The sequence below is a fragment of the Oncorhynchus nerka genome, linkage group LG9a (assembly GCF_034236695.1).
Source record: "Oncorhynchus nerka isolate Pitt River linkage group LG9a, Oner_Uvic_2.0, whole genome shotgun sequence".
NCBI lineage: Eukaryota > Metazoa > Chordata > Actinopteri > Salmoniformes > Salmonidae > Oncorhynchus > Oncorhynchus nerka.
The window spans coordinates 19,819,116-19,841,313 of record NC_088404.1 but is presented as its reverse complement, the minus strand read 5'-3'; the positions used below and the strand labels follow the sequence as shown (position 1 = coordinate 19,841,313).

The window sequence follows — 22,198 nt, the reverse complement described above, 5'->3', positions numbered from 1 at the left end:
TCAGAAATTATGACTATTCTAATTTGACACTGAACACAATGCATCAGAAATTATGACTATCGAACTTGACACCGATCACAATACACACGACTTTAGGCTACATCAACCAAATCAGCTAGAAAGTGACTAAATAGATGAAAATCGGAGATAAATAGGACATTAGCTCATCAATGCATTCTGTTTGATGGGCATACGAGTGGTTATTCTCATAAGAAATTGTATTGGTTGGCATATATTGCATGAGCATAAGCGTAATGCACAAGTGGGTTTGGACATCTCCCGCGACTTCCTAGTTAGCAGAGTGATAAGTGGTGTCCAAAGTGACGTGTAAGCGTCACTGCGGCCAATCACTGCCAAGTTGTGGATGATATTATGGGAAAGTTGGTGGTAGAAGCGACAGGGTCATTTTATATGATCATCGACTTGGAAACAGACCTGCAATTCAATACATGAAAACCATGGACTCTAAATGTCACATTCTATACATTCTTTCTTCTGTTTTATGATGATCAACACTGACTGGAAACACAAGTGAAGCGGATCTTTACGTTCTTCCAGGTATGACTTTCAAAATATTTATCTGTCAGCCATTACGCTTTATATTGCGTTCCTGGCTTGGTGTCTAGGATATATGAATCCTTACTATTCAGTAAAGCCGTCTCGAAACATATTTTTCCTTAGCATAAGTGTTCCCATTGAGCTTCGAGGAAACATGTTTATTGAACCCGAGGTAAGTCTTCACGTGATAGTAAGTAGGGGAATGTCCAGATTGCTTAAAAAGTTCAACAAGCTAGACAATGGACTTAAGAAATGTAAACATAGCCTTTGATGGATTTAATCCAACTACAGTTTTACGTAAAGCATGTTTAATGCTTAGGCTAATAATATAAACAATACAAATGATAATCATTATTGTTGTGTTTCGTGTGTTATTAGGTTTTAGAGTTGATATAACCGTAGGCTATTTTTCTAGTTGTATGCCCGTTTAAATGGTTAAAAGCATGTGAGTATGACAACACGTCCGTGAGTGTACTGTATGTACACTGCAGTTTACCTCGTGACTAAATTGAACAATTTCCACACCTTCCTATTTAGGGGCATTTATAGAGCAATATGTTTATGCTGCTGTCAGGAAGTAAATCATCTGGCAATGAACCATTTCATGAAATATGACAAGATCTTTAGTTGCACTTTACATTCGGAATATGGGCCTGCATCACAATTAATAAACACATAGGCCTGCAGGTATAGCCATGACAAAACATGTTACTACCCCCTCCATACAGGAGTTCATGATTAGACCTATATGACAAAACATGTATTAATTCAGCAGTAGATAATTTATGTCAAGTATAGCCTAGCTGCAATTTATAATTTGTTAGCTGTGATACTCCAAGATCAAGTGCTAGACTACTAGTTAGCTGTTGAATATAATAATAAACCTCACGTTCCCCACAACCATCCTCACCATAACTTCTTATAAATCAATGGCTGTATCAACCCACTTTATTCGCTTCGGCTGATACTTTTCTCTCTCTCTCTCTCTCTCTCTCTCTCTCTCTCTCTCTCTCTGTCCTGTTTTCAATGATGACGTCAGCCACATTCAGTGCCACCTCCTCTTATGATGTTTTGATGGGGGGGGGGGGGGGGGGTAAAAACTTTTAGGGGGTGCTCAAAAACCACTCTTTGCCCGAGGGAAAAAGAGCGAGAAGATTACAGTATTTTCCCATGGTCTGAGAAAGTACTTTGTGCTAATCCAAAACTGCGCTAATTGATAGTTTTCCACATAGCAATTGCAACTCGTTAATGTTTCCTGAGTTTTCCACTGAATGGATTTACATTTTAAATGTTGTTGTTTTTCACTTGTTGATTTCGAGAAATGTATTCTGGAGTCAAGTAACACGATAACTCAACCACAAGAAAACAACAAGGCGGATTACATCTTTCCAAAGAATGAAATGATCCATAGGTGCTATTGTTGAGCATTGTTTCAACAGCTTGATCTGGGATCTTCTCATTGAATGGAGTGAAGCAGAAGGAATTGTGGTTTGTACATTACAATATAACAAATGTTGTTAGCAGTGCACTGCATGGTTCTTCAGTGGGTTTATGGACATGAAAGACGGAGTTTTTGGTAGCCTGGTTTTAGGGTAAACTTGTAATGATGTATTTCGCCCATTGATGTGCATCAAAGCAAGTATAACTGCATTTTCAACATGCGTTGACAGTGTCATGTTTTTTTTTTTTGCATGCATAAAATGTTTGGCCTATGCTGTGCATGCTCAAAAAGCTTAATCAAATATCATATTCAAACGTTAGTATTTATTTAACCAGGCAAGTCAGTTTAGAAACAATTCTTATTTACAATGACGGCCTACCCAGAACAAACCCTAACCCGGACGACGCTGGGGCAATTGTGCGCCGCACTATAGGTATCCCAATCACGGCCGGATGTAAAACAGCCTGGAATCGTACCAGGGTCTGTAGTGACACCTCTAGCACTGCGATGCAGGGCCTTAGACCGCTGTGCCACTCGGGAGCCCAAGTTTAAAAAATGCCATCGTAAAAATCTTTGGTTTTGACATACTATTAACCAATATTTTACTACACAGAAACCTTAAAAGCAATACAACCCCATTGTAAGGGTGGCATATAGTTTATGCAGCATACAGATAAATATAATCTTGCTCTTATACAAATAATGTAATTAGAATCATTTGCTATTTATTCCTGTTTCTAGCCTACTTTACTGCGTCTAACTATATAGTATGACAGCAGAGTTCCTTGGAATAAAAAAATAGCCACATTGGTAGCCTAACTTCGTTAGCACTTCTGCGCACTGCAAAAACAGTGTGTAGGCAACAGTAAACCGTCCACGTCATAAGAATTTGCAGCAAGGATTGTAGAGGAGTGGAATGAAAGTTTTGTGCAAATATTAGGAAGTGACAAGAGTTTCACCACGGGACTCGAGATGACAGTGCATGACGGTCGCGGCAGCTCATTATCCTAGCCGCCCTTTCATTGCGATGCAAACTCTTTGGCAGTGTCGTTTGTCTTCTCATTGTACTTTAGTTGGGAATGCAATGGTTGTCAGGACTTATTCAGTTTATTGATGAGCTCTGACTTTTAGCACTTTTCACATGTCAAAGGAAGTCAAGTGTATGCATCCACGACTTCATGTTATGCTCTGCGTCTCCCGACACATTTCCCCCCTCTTGTAGGTTACCCCACCATGCCACATCCCCCCCCCCCCCCCTGTTTCTTATCCCACGACCCGGAATCTCTTCCATTTGAATAAATGATGGGAACACCCATAGCCGAGACTGGTGCTCCAAGTGTAAAGTCAAATTCAGGCACGGAGGGGTTGATTTGGAGTGTATGGTGTGCGTTAATGGCCAGGCATTCAACAAATGTAGGTCTGCTGTGTGGTCATGACTGCAAAGTAATGTGCTTATATTTACGTCCTGTGTTATCTGTCCTATAGAAGCTTGGACGCTGCGTCTTGGCTATCATTTGGTCCATTGAAAATGAAGTAAGATTATCGTTCTCGCTATTATATTAATTTAGTCCATAGATATTGTTTGTAATGTAAATGTAATGTAAATGTAATTTAGGTCTTAACAACAAAATCTACCATGTGATGTCATAATCAACAGCGACAAGTGCAGAAAGTTTGCAATTATGACACTGCACTTCTGGCTGCTGCGTAAAGATCGCTTTCAGAAGTGATAACCAGATCATTCCTAAACTGAATATTTCAATTCAGCCTTTAGATAAATATATATATATAAATGTTAATATTACAAATAGATAAGCTATCAATTTATGTAGACTAAATTAGTAAAGTGGTCTTTATCAGTGGATTATCAGTGTAAACGATAAAGATGGACTGCAAATTGTTAATGTTGATCAATTTGAGGTCGGCGCGCACCATGTATGTCCATGTATAACTTCAGGTTCATCGTTAGTGTAGGAAAGCTTGTTTGCGTTCCACGATGGTGGAGCCCTGTGAGTTGCACTTGCCGTTCCTTATCCAATGGTTAGCCTTCAATAGCATCCAATAGCATTTCTAAAGGACATTTTCAGTGTGTATATGTGTGTGTGGTGTGTATATGTGTGTGTGTGTGTGTGTATATATGTGTGTGTGTGTGTGTATATGTATATGTGTGTGTGTATGTGTATGTGTGTGTGTGTATGTGTGTGTGTGTGTGTGTGTGTGTGTCTGTGTGTGTTTGTGTGTGTGTGTGTGCGTGTGTGTGTGTGTGTATGCGTGCATGCGTGCGTGCGTGTATGCGTGCATGCGTGCGTGTATGCGTGCGTGCGTGTGTGTGTATGTTAGAGAGGGAGAAGTGAATTTGCATGTGCAGAGTTATTAGTAGGTTTGAAAAGCTAGCACTGGCTCTGCCCCGTTTCCCGCTCTGCACGGCGGAGTAGGAGGAAGTGTTTCGCTGGAAGATGATGACAGAGGTCAGGCACTGCTAATCGGCACTGAAGAGGAGTGGAGGCGAGGCACAGACCAGGAACACATACATTAATACACTTGTACCATCACCAATCAGCATAGGTGCGCTGCTCTGCGCTACCCTCTCCCCTCTCTCTCTCTCTCTCTCTCTCTCTCTCTCTCTCTCTCTCTCTCTCTCTCTCTCTCTCACCAACTCACGAGCGCACAGTTTCAGTCTCGCGCTGCCCTGACAACCCATTTTATTGTCAATCTCTGCTTCCTTCGCAGGGATTTCCATCTCCATTCAAGATCACTTGGAACATATATACAAGACAAACTCTTCGCAGGGGCTATACAGCACTGTGGCTCCGTCTCATTTGTGCTCAGACTTATCAACTAGGGCTTTGGCTGCAGTGTACACAGGATGCCTCAAAAAGGTAAGCTCTGATTTCTTGGCACTTTGTACCTAGCCTACATTTCAGACAGCACACATTATTCACTCGTATAGCCTATAACGTACACATTACACCATTTTAGAGTGAAACATCAAAAAGTAGGTTAAGTGTTGGAAATGCTAATTAAACTCCAAGTTAATAACGTTTAAGTTTTTGTGATTTAGGAAGAGTCCGAACGGTTCAAAAGTTTTTAGTGCTGGTCATTTAACAAAGGAACTTTGGTACGCAGACTAGTGGCAGCCTAATTTGAACATTTAGGTTCCTCCTTATGTATTTATGCTGTGCTTTTGCTTTTATTCCGTCGGTGCTTGCAGTTATCTTAATGCGTATGTATGACAGGGAAGAGTAAAAAGTCAGGCCAAGACAATGATCAGTCCAACGAATGGGGACGTGATGATGCGATGATCAAGGGTGTCAAGTTGAATCATACAGTCGGCCTCACCCGGGCGCCATCACAAAAAAAAAATATTTTAACTTTTTCCTAAGTTTGCCAAATGTTTAATCATTTTCAGGATACATTTTCCTCTATTCAATGACAATTTAAGTATTATACTTACTGAACTCAAATAGTAATGTTTTTAACACGCAGGATATATATGTGAAAATAATTCAGAAATAAACTCGAATAGATTAGTCTATTATAGCTATTTCTCCACACAAAGTAATAATGATTAGAATAAGTGCATAGTTACGTTTTACGTACTACAAATATAAGACAATACAGAAAAATCACAACTTCAAAACCATTGTTTATATTAGTGGTTAGTTACCTAATATGATTTATAACATTAGGCTGTGCATTATGCATTTGACTCTCCCAGTACGATATTGCTGTAGTCTATTAGCAAAATATATGGAAGCTATATATAGTGGTAGATATATCAAATGTTACTGTGTTCAACTTCCTGCCAGGACATTGTTCATTTATGGAGTTTTTCTGCATATAAATGAAGGGAATAATCAGGAATAATATAGGCCTTACAAGTCTGAAGATGCATGTTCAATTAAAATGGTTGTAGTTGTGAATTCAAACGGGCAAAATGCAGATGAGGCCTTCCTCTTTTACACACGGCATCAAATAAATTATACAATTCTAGTTAGACTTGCACAATAAGCTAATTATTGGCACCTCATGACATGAAAAAGTGTGGTTTACAAGTAGACTGCTTCCGGGTTAAGTTTATGCTTAATTAATTTCTATATCAAATGAGTTGAATGATTAAAGGTTAATGGATTATTTTACACATATTATCAAAATAAACTCGAGACCCTTTACTTTGCTCTTCCCCATTTGCCCATTGCATTATTGCATTTGAAAATAATTAGAAGAGAGAATGAGAAAAATCAAATACATGCTTTGTAGCTACACCTGTCTAATTATAAACGTATATAATCAGTGAACCAATAGTGCATTTAATTTTCCTAACTTTATTTTAGAAAATGATTATAAATGATGAGTTATGATGATGAGTTAGTTGAATTTACAGCTTCTTTAGAATATCTCCATACACATGAATAGCAGCTTGGCTCTATGCTTGGATGTAAGCTATAGGCTATTTATTTGTGGCTGCACATTGTAAATACACACACGGTCAGTCCATTGCCTGTTTAAAAAGGAGAAGATAAAAAGGGAGAAAATCAAAGCGTGGACTATTTCCTTAGTGGCCTCCTTTTCGGCAAATGTTTTGAATGGGCTCTTTATGGCAATTGTCTTTTTCCAATTGAGCACCCCACTGAGCTGTTGTATATTTTTTTACAATCCTAACGACACACACCAGCAACAGAATTACCTCCAGATATTTAAAACAAGAAATTGCGTTTCTATTTTCCAAATCGAGACAAACAAAAAAGCAGAGGGATACGGGCACCGGGTCACGGCAAGCAGCAGTGTAACTGTGGCGGTATGAGAGGGTGTTGTGCTGGGCATGGTTGCAGTGGGAGGGGGTTGCTCCCTACAGCTCTTTGTATTCCTGAGAGTTGTTGGTACGTTTAGTTCGAGGCTGTGTAGCTAGTTAGTGAGCTTGAGTTATGCTCTCTGGGTTCTGGTGTAGAAGCAGAAAGGACGCCATTGTTGAAATTCTGCAGGCTTTGTTGGAGAGCCTTCACCCCCTCCCGATGTCACTTTCCAAAGCAGCCAAGCGAGGTAGACAGCGTGTGTCACTAGACGACTACATATAAAGACATCTTAAACCTATATTACTGACTAAAGTTTTCACGGACAATATAATAACAGTAATATTTTAGATCTTAATATGCAAATTAATTCAAAATTCCTTAACGTTATTTCCTAAAGGTAGCCAGCTTACTCTCAATACACCTAAAATACACTCAAAAGCTTTAACGTTTTCTAAAATTACTGCAATGCTATTTATCTCATGAAATGAGTTAGAAAATATTGCAGTAAGTGTGACTTAATAAAAACGAAAGCTCAGGTGCCTACTAATAAAATGTTTTGCTCTGTCCATAGGGAGAATATATTAACTAGTGAGAAGCAGATGAGAGATTCTTTAAATTGTTTTAAGCGGACAGTCCACACTGTTTCCAGGCAAGTTTAAACACTGAATATATATATATATTCAAAAATCTATAGAACAACAAACGATATTATGCTCTCATATTATGAAATATCAATGAATAATAGCCTAATGCACCCTGAGGTATTCATGAGTGATATAGTTCCCACCGTAATTGTCTAATTGCACCAAATCAATGTCTGCGATGTGTATGTATCCTGAGTATTATAATACTAATCATTGCTATTCTTTCCCATGACTAATAGAATACTATAACCGGGCCACGTGGGAATCTGGCGTCGCGTCCATGATGCAAAACAGTAAGTGCATGTTTTTTCCAGAGTAACTATATACACTGAGCTGTAAAGAAACATGTGTGCACATAACATTTATGCTGCATATATTAGTTTGCATGTTTGTGTAGAATAAGGCCAAGATTTTTCGACATGTTTACATTTTCTGAATTAGGAATGTTTTATATATGCTCATTCTCATTGTTTTGATCCACACAGTTGTATTTGTATCAGTGGACTTTGACTAGTATGCTTCTATTAACCTGTACGTGTAACAACTGAAATATACCCAATATCTGCACCTGCACTATCACGAACTATCAGAGAAGAGGCTAGCAGGAAGTAGAAGGCCTCAATGGTTGTATTTATTGTCTAATTACATACAACTTCCAAATAAGCTGTGTTGTCACGTATAGGCCTACACAATAATAATACAACACTAATAGAAAGAAAGAAAGAAAGAAAGAAAGAAAGAAAGAAAGAAAGAAAGAAAGAAAGAAAAGTGTATTCTTGATATGATAAAATAACATTTCAGAAACGCCAGTTGGGGTGTGCCAATTCACATTGCCCATTATATATGCACTAATGGACATTGCATGCATCTCGTGGAGAATATGTCATGTTTATGAAAATGTTATTCGTTCTGTATAACCACAGTGTGAGGGGTAATGCTTTGATGAGACTTTCAGAGTATTTTTTTATGAACACATTGGGACTATAAACGTTAGAGCAGTATTTACATATTTGAGATGCTATTCAGTAATTCATAATTCATCATTTTGTGTCGTTGACAGAGTGACAATAAAATACATAAATGTTCTTTTTTAATGCTGGACAAGAGGTGTATGACTATAACGAAGGTGTGTGGATTGGCTTACTCTCATTCTCTTCAAATCAACGACACGTTTGTGCTGCAGTGTGCTTTCATATTTATGCCAATACATTATTTTGTCTTGGCTTAGCCTTGCACTTCATGTATATGTTTTTATATCAGACCTAAATTTAACAAGTTATAGACGTCGGATCAGAGGGAAGATGTGACGCAGACACTTGAAAGACCTCCAACCAAACAAAGCATTTGAATCTAGGTCAGTTTAAGTAGGCCATATTCAATAATTGAACGGTGATGTGAAGTCCCATATTCCCTCTCACGTTTGAAAAGAAAACGGAGGTCTTCAAATAATTGCAATATACGAGTTTTTTCTTTGCATGAAAAAAAAAATACCGCATCAAAATGTACATTGTCCTTACTTTTTAAATGGACCTACTGGCTACCAAAATATTAGGGCTATGTATTATCCTGTAATCAAGATTGTATAGAACTATGCCTTCATTTATCTCTTGTTACATTTTTACATTGTGATGGCAATGGACTGTGGTGATCTCTTGAGCGAAATACTGAGCAGATATGATTCGGGTGAGGCCTTCAGTTTGTCTAAAGGTCGCGGCTGGCTCTGCAGGCTTTGTGCTAATAACTCCTGGGTGTATATGGAACTGAGCGTCCAAATTGACGCCATATGTTTTCCTATTAATTGACTTGCAATAGAATACAAGGCGCATAATCATTGCCACCAGGCGAGATCGACACCACTCGCCGTGGGGAATTATTTAATGATTGAGATTTAACCTTTCGAGTGAAAGTTAGATTGGATATTCTTATCTCTGTGTGGCAGTGATCAAGTGAATTTATATGAGCACTAGGCCTATACGGGAGGCGCGTTCAAAGCCAATAAATCTTCAATATGCTTTTCCCTGCTGGCCTATCAAATGCACAAACACAATTGATTTGATCTAATCCTGGAATTAACCTCAACATAGCGATGGATTTGCTCTTACAGCAGTCTTCTCCTGGGCGAATAGCCTGTATTTACGCCCTGGTTTGGGCTAGAATTTGTGAATTTAGCACAATGGCAGTAGACAACAAATTCACAAGCAGGTGTAATTTGAATTTTTAAGGCCTAATGTAATATTATAATTGATGTCGGGCTTATTGAATTATTATTTGAAAACAATAACATAACATATATAAAACAAGAGAGAGTGCAAACATCTACAGCAGACTCATAATAACAAATATGGTTTGTCGCTTGAAAAAAAAAGGATGTCACTTTTGATATATTAAGAGCGACGCGCGCTCCCATCCTCGTGCCCGCGCACAGCCCCTTGGCTACCATAAAATGAAGCTTCCCTTGAAGGGTAAATGAGTAGAGTCCAATTTAGTCTGAGTGATATCCAAATGCAGACAGAAAGGGTCGTTTTATCATGCTACTATTTGTCGTGACGATGCCATTTTCAAAAGCAGAGCAGTGTCATAAAGTGACATGCCTGCCACAAGTGCTCCAACTGATCTTTTCAATTAGCCTTCCATGCATGATCCAGGGCGACTTCCGCCTATTTCCAGAAATTAACATCAAACTTGACGTGTAGCTAGCTTTACTCTAAAGACAAATGTCAGCCAGGCTCATCATATTTTCCCCCTCTTCTATATTTGGAGCTTATTTATTGCTAAGGAGCTTGTGCTCTTGGAGTCAATTTAACGGGAGGCTTCGAAGGGAAGGGAGCGGACAACTAGAGCAAACGTAGGCGGATACAAGGAGGCTGCTTTTCTATTGGATTTCAGGTTTGGTTTGGTTTTCTGGGCTATCCTAAACTGGATATTGCTAATGAACTCGCATGAAACCTGTTTAAATGAGCGTTTATGGTGTTTTAGCTGGTGTAATATCAAGTTGATGTAAAGTTGGATTAGGTGACGATTTGTTTTTAAGTCTTGAAATTATACTGTAATTACTACCTTAAAATGCTGTGCCGCAAATGCCATTACGCTATTTGATCTTAAAGCTTTGCAAAGATGCACAAATCTCGGATCAGTGGGCTGGAGATGTTTTGGTCGAGATCATACCACACCGCCAATCAATGTTCTGCTCGTGTGATTAGAACAAGAATGTAGAAAATAATGACATCGGAAAGCATTTAGAACATATGACAGATGAACAATGGCAATCATTACAGACTTCAAATTCCAGCGTGATTTCCCGATGTTTGGTGCTGAACGTCCAGTTTAGTTTCTTGTCTCCTGTTCTCTTTGATAACTTTTATTTTGCATAGTTAACATCTAAACGCTTGCATCAGAGACATCTGTATTGAAGAGGATGCTGTTTTTTTTAAATCACAGCTCTTGATTAATGGCTTAACTAAAGAGAGTGCATCCCCTGTCTCTGCCCAGGTCACAGCGGAGTGAATCAGCTTGGCGGAGTGTTCGTCAACGGCAGACCCCTGCCCGACACCACCAGACAGAAAATAGTCGAGCTTGCTCACAGTGGCGCGCGGCCGTGCGATATATCCAGGATTCTGCAGGTGATAACACTGCATTCTTCTCTCTGTCTGCATCAGTAAAACGCTTTTGAATAAGATTCCTAATGCGTGATTTTTATTGAGAATATAGACCAACTCAATGCACGTCCAACTATTGTCAGTTCAAACCATTTTAAGTTGCAGTTTTGAAAATATAATATTACGCACGAATAAATAGGCTACTTCATTGTAGCAATGAATTATGGTTTGTGGTGATACCAGGATATGTTAGGATACAACCTGCAAACACAACCATCCAAAGTAGATGCCGTGATCCAGTGCAAATTAAATTACCGTACCATTCAAGGTATATTTCTTGTGTTATAGACCCATGGTGATGCAAAAGTTCAAGTGCTGGACAATGAAAACGTAAGCGTAACAATGTTTGTAGTATAAACATATATTTCACATTAGTCTTAAATAATGTATGTGATTTGTGTCTATTGTTTTCTATTTAGGTGTCAAACGGCTGTGTGAGTAAGATTCTGGGCAGATACTATGAAACCGGCTCCATCAGACCAAGGGCGATCGGGGGTAGCAAACCAAGAGTAGCAACTCCCGAGGTGGTCGGAAAAATTGCAGTATACAAGAGGGAGTGCCCGTCAATCTTCGCGTGGGAAATTCGTGACAGACTGCTATCCGAGGGGGTCTGCACAAACGATAATATACCCAGTGTAAGTTCATTGAGTGTAAGTTATTAGTCATACCATAATACGCTTAAAAAATTACCATGAACAACTGACCTCCATATTGGTTATGATTAGGCACCCGTTTCAGAATAATTACACAAATTGAAAATGCAATTGATATTTTGTTAATCTCCCATTTCGATAGCGATTTTCTTATCCAAATACATATTGTGAATGTGAGGGTATGCATGCACTTATGTGACAGATCACATGCAAGCCAATGTGCCGTCACAACAAGGGAAACAAGCGCCAAGCACGTTTAATTAATGTGAAGGATTTTGGATTTGTCTTTCAGGTTTCGTCGATAAACAGAGTACTGCGCAACCTGGCTAGCGAAAAGCAACAGATGGGCGCAGATGGCATGTATGACAAGTTGAGAATGCTGAACGGTCAGACTGGGACGTGGGGGACCCGCCCGGGCTGGTACCCCGGAACCTCAGTGCCAGGACAGCCCAACCCAGGTAAAATAATCACTGGATTGGACGAGTGAAGTGCGGGTGTCTTTATTATGTTGTTTTTATAACGATTAATTACTATTATTATTATTATTATTATCGTAGTATCGTAGGCTGTATGATTATATTATGTCTATATTATTACAATAGTGTTAATACCAAAATAAACAATAATATTTCATTTTTTATTTTATCCTGTTACAACATTATTAGGTTAATTATTGTTACATTGTTTAAAGTAACCTGGGAATATCGAACATCTTTGAAAAATTTGAAAATCTTTGAGTTCAGCTGATATTGTTTATCACTAACGCATCTGGTTCATTAGACTTATCTGACTTATGCATGGAACTATAATTACTTTGCTGGTCTATATGCAGAGAAGTAACCAAACACTTTTGGGAAGCATAGATGAACGTCTTATTCTGATGTGAGAGTGTGAGAGCTTGTTGAGATTCACAGATTACTTGGTTGATTCGACTAGTTATTACATTGCGAATTCTTGACATGTTTTTCTATCAACTTTTTTTTACAATATGGTTGTAACTTCACAATTTAGTCTTCACGATTTAGTCTTCACGATTTAGTCTGCACGATTTAGTCTGCACGATTTAGTCTGCACGATTGATCCATTCCTAGGCCTGTAGGCCTACTATATTTTGCATTGACCGAGGATGAAAAATATCTGAAGCTGTGTGCGGAATATCTGTACAAAGGATGTTTCTGTCACACGCAAGAATTTGTTATGGGAACAGTTCGGTCGCTATGTAATTGCTCATTAGAGAACGTTTTGTTTCTCATTAAGGGCGACATGAATAAGCGTCTAGTTTGAGGAGACAGCTGTAGAAATGTTCCACTGGAGACCTCTGGACACGATATGGCATCACTTACCAATTAGACACGTCAGTTTTAAGAGAAATAAACAATAAAGTATGGACACTATAGATATACAAATAATCGTGTTTTCTCCCTCATAATTTCTGCAGTTTTTTGTTGTTGTTGGCAACTATTTCTGTCTCGAGAATTGCTTTGATGGGCCTACATTTTTATTTTTTTCCAACTCTTAAAGTCCTGTTGGCTTTGGAGCTCTTGGTAGAATGAAGTAACCCCAACAATTACATTAAGGTGGATGAAAGGTGACGATGAAAGGTGACGATGACAGGTGATGATGACAGGTGACGATGACAGGTGATGATGACAGGCGATGATGACAGGCGATGATGACAGGTGATGATGACAGGTGACCAAGTGTCATGAGTAACAAATGGTAGCCTATTTTTTATTAGCAATAATATATATATATATTTATTTTATTCTATTTTTTGTTATTATTATAATTATAATTATTAACTAGGCACTACTGTTATTATAATAGTATCATAATAGTATTAAGTATATAATCTAAACCTATATAATCTTATCACAATGATATAGGCTAATATTATTATATATGAATAATAACGCTGTTGTTGTTTATACTTCAAATGTATCTCTTTTATCCTGGCTATTCAAAATGTGTGTGTAAACAACACAACCAGCTATACCAACATCATATGTTCACTTGTGTTCTGCCATAAGTGTCTATACTTGCGTGGAGTGCGATTTCAAGGACATTAAGAATCCATTACTCTGGAAGCATGCGGTTGGGTGAGGTCTCAGAGGGGGACAAATATGGTCTCAATCTGATAAACGCCATGCAACAGTGAATAAAATAACGAATTCATCAGAGTGACAGGGCCTAAAAAGAGAGAACTCTTTCATAAGGAGAGGGTAAAAGATCTTCCTAGCTATTTCGTGTTTTTAGGGATCAACGTGACAGTTTTTCTGATCTTCTTTTTCTTTCTAGAGGACTAAAGCTGTCTATAGGGTTTAAGCACTTTCTCTTTCAGGGGTACCCAGAATGTTTTAGGTTTCTATTTAAGGTTCTCTATATTTTGGCTTGTTTTACGCCTCACTGATTGCGACACGTGATACTATGGAACGGTACATTTCCCAGCGTCTTTCATTAATGAAAACAAATCCCAAATCCAGCGGCAGTTGATCTGGCTGAGGGATAATAGGACGCACATTCACTCCTTTTGACAGATTAGCTACAAAACTACAGCGCACTGGCCACTGATAAACTTTCTTTTTGGAGAGACATTGGAGAGACACAAAGGGGATAACTTAATCGTTGCGTATGTTTACACCTGGTTCTGAATAATGCATTTGGTTTTGAAACTACAAATCTGTCAGAAAGACATACACATAACGTCAACGCAGAGTGAATAAGATACCCACATATGATGATGGGTCACTGCTGATGTGTTTTTCAAATATATCAAGATTATATTCCTTATATTCCTTAAGAATACAGTTTATGACTATACTGAGCAACCTGCCCGGGCATGTAGAAAAAATCACAGGAAACGTAAAATGGTAATCACACAATAAACTGTCAAAGCAGATTTATCTAGGCCTGCATAACCAGTCTATATCATCTTGCTACATAGACATAATGTAATGGAGCAAAGGGGTGCTGAATAAAGTGTTTATCAACGCCACTCACTGAGGCCCCCTTAACTCACTGTTGGTTTCCCTGTCCCCTTTATGTAGGTCTAACAAACAGGGCCTGAGCAAGTGATGTCTCATTCAGTATGTGCTGGGTGATTTTCTTCTATGGCCTAAAGAAGGTATAAATCCTAACTGGTGTTGAACAGGGCATCCTAGGAGACAGTGATTAATGATAGCAGTGCATAAAGGTTAACATACTAAGCTGAAAAGTCTGTTGACTGGAATCCTCCAGCTACAATGAAGGGTACTGAGTGCCTCGAGAGAATCCCTTTGTTGCCTTCTCCAATTGTGTCCTCAAAATTCTGCCCACGAAAGTTTGCCAACCCCTCCATAGACCATGAATTGAATAGTTTCCCTTATGCTCTTGGTTTTGTGTGGTCGTGAAAAATAGCTTTTATTCAAGTGTTGGGGGTTATTTCAAAGGGTGCACAAACATCCATGTGGAAAAAGTTAACATTTATAAAGGGAACGTTTGGATTTTAAAGCATTTCAGGGGATCTGAATAGGTTCTACCGCATTTTGTTGTATTTCAGCACGACAGACATTGTTACATGGTCATAAAAGATATAAGCCAAAATAAATAATTTCCCATTAAATTGTATAGCCTTTTCTATAGCCTGACGTAACTAATAATATCTGGTCGAAATAATGCAATGAATTGTCAAACCATGTCAATATCAGCTGGAAGAAGCAGAGTCTTCTTCCAGCTGTCTTAACATTTCACTTATTTTAAGATACAATTTTACACACAGATGGGTTTTGGGCAAAACTCTAACATGATCACATTTACTTCCCAACAGGTGCACCTCATGCTATGCATGGAAGCTGAAGAAGGAGTGATAGCTTGTATTGATCGATTGATTCTGTATGTTTCAGATGGTTGTCCACAGTCAGACGGTGGAGGTGAGAACACTAACTCAATAAGTTCGAATGGAGAAGACTCGGATGAGACCCAAATGAGACTTCAGCTGAAAAGAAAATTGCAGAGGAACCGCACTTCGTTCACACAAGAACAGATAGAAGCGCTTGAGAAAGGTACGTTATACCACCACTGTCACAGGTTCTCGTCCAACTGTCGGCCAAAGTCATCTCATTAAGAGCTGGTGATACTCAATTCATCTCTTTTACACAAAAGTAAAGCATCATGGCTGACTCATAACTGGGTCTATTTATTTTGAATATCACCACAGAATACTGTTTTCAGAATCATTTATTCACTATAAATGATCAGTTTTTCAACATCTACATTAGTCTGAATGTTTTTTTTAGGCATATGTTATGTATAGCACATTTAATGACTTCCTTTGTAGTTCATACTAATGTTGTTTTTGTTTCAGAGTTTGAAAGAACTCACTATCCAGATGTTTTCGCAAGGGAAAGACTTGCTGCAAAAATTGACCTCCCAGAGGCCAGAATACAGGTACAGCAACCGCTCCTTGTGCCCATTAACATCACCTTGAATGTAGGGACGTGATAACCACATTCACAGAAGTGACAGCAGACAAATCCAACACTAACCTTTGAAACATGACTGTGGTTTCAGGTGTGGTTTTCAAATAGAAGGGCAAAGTGGAGGAGGGAGGAGAAACTACGGAATCAAAGACGACAAGCCAGTAACTCTTCCAGTCACATCCCTATCAGCAGCAGTTTCAGCACCAGTGTCTACCAGCCCATCCCACAGACCACAGCACCAGGTTGGAGTCAGTGATCTTTATCAAAACCTTATGTTACATCAGATACATTCCACCGTCATGTATTGCCTGTAGGGTCTATTTTTGTGATTTTAGTACTGTAGCCTAATCAGAATGGAGAACAAACATTTAGTGTACAAATATGTGTGAGAGTCAGGAGAGCCACACAATCCATTCTATGTTCCTGCATGTCAATGATACAATTGGCAATCAGGTGCAGAATGGTATCTAAAATACCTTTCTATATCCTCCCCCTGCAGTGTCGTTCTCATCAGGATCCATGTTGGGAAGACCAGACACAGCCCTTACAAACACATACAGTGCCCTGCCACCTATGCCAAGCTTCACCATGGCCAACAACCTGCCTATGCAAGTAAGTACATCACTGTCAGATCCAATAATTAAAGCAGTATTTTGGCGTTGTTTTTGTAATTACTTAGCATAGCATCTAAATGAATGACCATGATAAAGATATGTTGTAAACCTATAAAAAGTATACAGCGGCAGGTAGCCTAGTGATTAGAGTGTTGGAGTAGTAACCTGAAAGGTTGCTAGATTCAATTCTTGAGCTGACAAGGTAAAAAGCTGTCGTTCTGCCCCTGAACAAGGCAGTTAACCCACCCATTGGAAATAAGTGTTCTTAAAACCTCTCTGGGATATGTGGGACGGTAGCGTCCCACCTCGCCAACAGCCAGTGAAAGTGCAGGGTGCCAAATTCAAAACAACAAAAATCTCATAATTAAAATTCCTCAAGCATACATGTATTTTACACCATTTTGAATATAAAATTCTCATTAATCCAGCCACAGTGTCTGATTTCAAAAATGCTTTACAGCGAAAGCACCACAAACAATTATGTTAGGTCACCACCAACTCACAGAAAAACAAAGCCATTTTTCCAGCCAAAGAGAGGAGTCACAAAAAGCACAAATAGAGATAAAATTAATCAATAACCTTTGATGATCTTCATCAGATGACACTCATAGGACTTCATGTTACACAATACATGTAAGTTTTGTTCGATAAAGTGCATATTTATATTTAAAAAATCTCACTTTACATTGGAGCGTTACGTTCAGTAGTTCTAAAACATGCAGTAATTGTGCAGAGAGCCACATCTATTTACAGAAGTACTCATCATAAATGTTGATGAAAATACAAGTGTTATACATGGAATTAGAGATATACTTCTACTTAATGCAACCGCTGTGTCAGATTTTAAAAAAACTTTACGGAAAAAGCAAACCATGCAATAATCTGAGTACAGCGTTCAGACAACAAAGCAGCCAAAAATATATCCGCCATATTGTGTAGTCAACGTTAATCAGAAATAGCATTATAAATATTTACTTACCTTTGATGATCTTCATCAGAATGCACTCCCAGGAATCCCAGTTCCATGATAAATGTTTGATTCGTTCGATAATGTCCATCATTTATGTCCAAATAGCTTCTTTTGTTAGCGTGTTTGGTAAACAAATACAAACACGCGTTCAGGTCCAGACGAACATCTGACGAAAAGTTCAAAAAGTTCTATTACAGGTCGTAGAAACTTGTCAACCTAAGTATAGAATCAATCTTTAGGATGTTTTTATCATAAATGTTCAATAATGTTCCAACCGGAGAATTCCTATGTCTGTAGAAAAGCAATGGAACGAGAGCTAACACTCTCGTGACTGCGCCTTAGAGCCTGTGGCACTTTGCCAGACACCTGGCTCAATCAGCTCTCAGTCGCCCCCACTTCACTGTAGAAGCCTGAAACAAAGTTCTAAAGACTGTTGGCATCTAGTGGAATCCCTAGGAAGTGCAATATGACCCCATTTACACTGTATATTGGAATGGCAAAGAGTTGAAAAACTACAAACCTCAGATTTCCCACTTCCTGATAGGATATTTCTCAGGTTTTCGCCTGCCATATGAGTTCTGTTATACTCACAGACATAATTCAAACAGTTTTAGAAACTTCAGAGTGTTTTCTATCCAATACTACCAATAATATGCATATATTAGCATCTGGGACAGAGTAGCAGGCAGTTTACTCTGGGCACCTTATTCATCCAAGCTACTCAATACTGCCCCCCGTCACCAAGAAGTTAACTGACTTGCCTTGTTAAATAAATAAATAAATAAATAAAAATACATACTTGTCACACAAGTTAATGCTGAAACCTGCAATGCTGTATTAAATACTATGATGAATTTCTAGCTGAAATATGATAGACAATATTTGTGTTCCCATGCTTGACATGGCCCATCCCTTAGTAGATACAGTAGGAGATGTTGCTAGGTGACAGAGAAGCAGGTGAATCTGACTGGCCTGTGTGTTGTCCCCTTAGGCCCCTGTGTCCAGCCAGACCTCCTATTCCTGCATGCTGCCCACCAGTCCCTCAGTCAACGGACGGAGCTACGACACGTACACCCCTCCTCATATGCAGGCACATATGAACAGCCAATCAATGGCTGGTTCAGGAGGCAACTCAACAGGTAAGCAGAGAAAAATGCATGACAAAATAAACAAAATCCAAGAAATTACAAAACACCATTTACAAATGTTAGTAGGCCTTCAGAAGGTATTCACACCCCTTGACTTTTTCCATATTTTTATGCATTAAAACCTGAATTAAACATTTATTAAATTTCACAGACCTACACACATTACCCCATAATGTCAAAGTGGAATGTACAGAATAAAAAATATCCGCAGCAAGGCACCAAAGTAATACTGCAATAAATGTGGTAAAGTAATTCACTTTTTGTCCTGAATACAAAGTGTTATATTTGGGGAAAATCCAATACAACACATTACTGTGTACCAATCTCCACATTTCAAGCATAGTGGTGGCTGCATCGTGTTATGGGTATGCTTGTAATCATTAAGGTCTGGGGAGATTTTCAGGATAAAAAATAAATGGAATGGAGCTAAGCACAGGCAAAATCCTAGAGGAAAACCTGGTTCAGTCTGCTTTCCACCAGACACTGTGAGATTAATTCACTTTTCAGCAGGACAATAACCTTAAACACAAGGCCAAATCTACACTGGAGCTGCTTACCAAGAAGACAGTGAATGTTCCTCAGTGGCCGAGTTAAAGTTTTGACTTAAATCTGCTTGAAAATCTATGGCAAGACCTAAAAATGGTTGTCTGGCAATAATCAACAACCAATTTGACAGAGCTTGAAGAATCTTGAAAAGAATAATGGCGAATGTTGCACAATCCAGGTGTGGAAAGCTCTTAGAGACTTACCCAGAAAGACTCATAGCTGTAATCGCTGCAAAAGATGATTCTAACATGTATTGACTCAGTGGCTTGAATACTTGTGTTATCGAGATAGATAGTGTTTTATTTTTCATAAATGTTTTACAAATGTTTAAAAAAAACATCTACTTTGACATCAGAGTATTTTGTGTAGATCGTTGACAAAAAATGACAATAAAATCCATTTTAATTCCACTTTCTAAAACAACAAAATGTGGAAAAAGTCAAGGGGTGTGAATGCTTTCTGAAGGCACTGTATTTTGATAGATAGGTAATATTGATGTTCACATGTAAAAACAAAATAATTAAGAAACATTTTTGTAATGAATATTGAACATGTCAATTATATGGAGATTCTTGTTTACAATAATTCTGTTATGAGAATACTGGTGTGTTTGCTAAATTTCAATGAATGTTACTGAGCAGACACTAGAAGGTACTGACTATATGGTGCCAGAACTGATCCGCCGCTCTGTGTTTGTTGTGTCAGGTCTCATCTCTCCTGGAGTATCTGTTCCTGTTCAAGTCCCAGGCAGTGATGCAGACATGTCCCAGTACTGGCCCAGGCTACAGTAAAGACTTTCAACGTGTGACTCCTTGGATATTGTCTGTCCGGCAGTATTTTATTACAGACCTGAGAAAATACTCTAAAAGAGACTATTTTGTACTGGGATTGGGCCATTCTCTATCATTCTTTGGCCACAAAGACTTGAAGAAGAAAAAAAGAGAAAGGACTTCTGTAAAGTGCCCGGTGTAACATCGTAAATGGGGGGAAAAAACTAGCTGTTTTCATCAGTTTCCAACTTATGTCATTTTTGGTGTATTTGTATATGGCCAGTTGTATGTCATGATGAAAAAATAACAACGTGGATGGACAGTGAAACTGAGTTGGTCCTTGCTTCTGCTGAAAAGAAGATCATTTGTGAAGAATTTTCTTCCATGAATAATTTTTATCAATGTATATCAAGAAGCTCTCCCAGTCTGTGTGCAGAATGTGGACTCTGGTGAAACAAGTTTGTATCATTCCAGGTACCAGTTGGGTATGAGACACCTGTTTCTCTATTCTTTTCTTTTCAAAAGCTTGCTGGCAGAAACATTGTAAATGGAAAGCATTAACCGCTGAAATTGAGTTTTGGTAGCTAAAAACGGTAGATTGTGTCTTCGATATAATTCAGTTTGTTATGTCGAAATGTAAGTATTTGTCTTCCCTAGCAGTCTCCCGGAACAATTTCTATAATAAAGTTAATTTCATTTATATTTCTCAGAATATTCTATATGTTTTACACATTTTAATTTCATTTTATTCCATCGGGTACAAGTTATTTGTTATAGTTGTACTTAAGTGTTTTACTTGACTTTGTGCTACTAGAATACTCTCACTGCAACAATGCATAGAAATGCAAGGCCTGCCAGAGTTTAAAGCCTTTTGAGGTTTGCATCTATACATATCCAAATTAACCATTGTTGATTGTACAAACAGACCAAAGCCTTTGTATATCATTTATTACACAACCTCAATTTCCTTTTGTAGTCTTCTGTTGCCAATTTTGTAAAGATTTTGGTAACTTCTAGATAGGTACAGAGTTTTAAATGTTAGTCTATCAGTTGGTCTTTCACTTATGAGCAACAATCTTTCCTTACAGTCGATGACCTGAGCTCATTTCTCTCTCTGTTCCATGCTAGCCTAGACTATTGTATGGATGGGGAGTCAAATTCAATTGTATTTAAAATATTTCCGTATACATTTATTTAAGCATTCTTGTATTTTGTCAAAATATAAAAGTAATTTTGTACAGTATTATAGTGTCTAAGTGGGAGCTTTATGTTGCTAACTAATTCTATCAAAACAACATGCTATTGATGATGGTAATGAGTGTATGTTGCTGCAACATTCAGGACCTATAACATTGGTAAACAAAACATCATAAGATCATCATACAGCCAGAATTAGTTCATGCAAGTAGACATCATTCATCTCATATGAGGGCAAAATACGCTTATCTTACATGAAGACTATAGGAAGACTGTAGTATTACTTATATACAACAAGAACCTTCTGAAAATGTAGCTGTTATAGTTTGGAAAATATTTTATATTACCCAAAGGTCAACAGTACTTGGATAACTAGTGGGCCCTATGAATGCTAAATTGTGAACAATCACACTCCAATGCTAAACCACCAAGAGTAGGATATACAGCACAAACAGGTCTGGGTTCAGGCTAACGATTGTCCTGCTCTTCCTGCACGTTTGTGGGTATTTCAGTCCAAACAAGCCACCTGTAGTAATGAAACCTGAGTAAGATATCCACGTTGGGAAACGTTTAGAGAAAGAAACCATTTAGAGGGAGAGAGCCCATGTCACAATGCCTGCTACGCTGTGCATAGAGCTTTACATTGTCTATTTTAAAGACAATTATGCTCCCACGCCTTCATATGTACATTACAATATCATGACAATTATATGTTTCTAAGCTTGATCCGCTCATTATGTAGTTCTTGGTT

The 22,198-nt window shown here is 38.3% G+C and overlaps 1 protein-coding gene across 2 annotated transcripts; it reads left to right on the top strand.

The window, feature by feature from the left end:
- The first annotated feature begins 351 nt into the window (after positions 1 to 351).
- On the top strand, positions 352 to 20,952 carry LOC115134016 (paired box protein Pax-6-like). Of its 2 annotated transcripts, XM_029667525.2 has the most exons (13): positions 352 to 558; positions 4,730 to 4,878; positions 7,676 to 7,729; positions 10,926 to 11,056; positions 11,381 to 11,422; positions 11,512 to 11,742; positions 12,038 to 12,203; positions 15,627 to 15,785; positions 16,088 to 16,170; positions 16,294 to 16,450; positions 16,702 to 16,814; positions 18,778 to 18,925; positions 20,186 to 20,952. In XM_029667525.2, exons 2-13 carry the CDS (start codon positions 4,866 to 4,868, stop codon positions 20,269 to 20,271), a joined length of 1,383 nt encoding a protein of 460 aa, XP_029523385.1. In that variant the 5' UTR covers positions 352 to 558; positions 4,730 to 4,865; the 3' UTR covers positions 20,272 to 20,952. The 2 variants fall into 2 exon arrangements, with proteins under 2 accessions (XP_029523385.1, XP_064878461.1); XM_065022389.1 differs by lacking the exons at positions 352 to 558; positions 4,730 to 4,878; positions 7,676 to 7,729 and adding an exon at positions 7,746 to 8,562.
- Positions 20,953 to 22,198: the final 1,246 nt, after the last annotated feature.

Coding starts and splice junctions, on each gene's coding strand:
- LOC115134016 (XM_029667525.2), top strand. Junction 12,204..15,626: donor GCCAGGACAGCCCAACCCAG/GTAAAATAATCA, acceptor TGTATGTTTCAG/ATGGTTGTCCACAGTCAGAC. Junction 16,171..16,293: donor TCCCAGAGGCCAGAATACAG/GTACAGCAACCG, acceptor CTGTGGTTTCAG/GTGTGGTTTTCAAATAGAAG.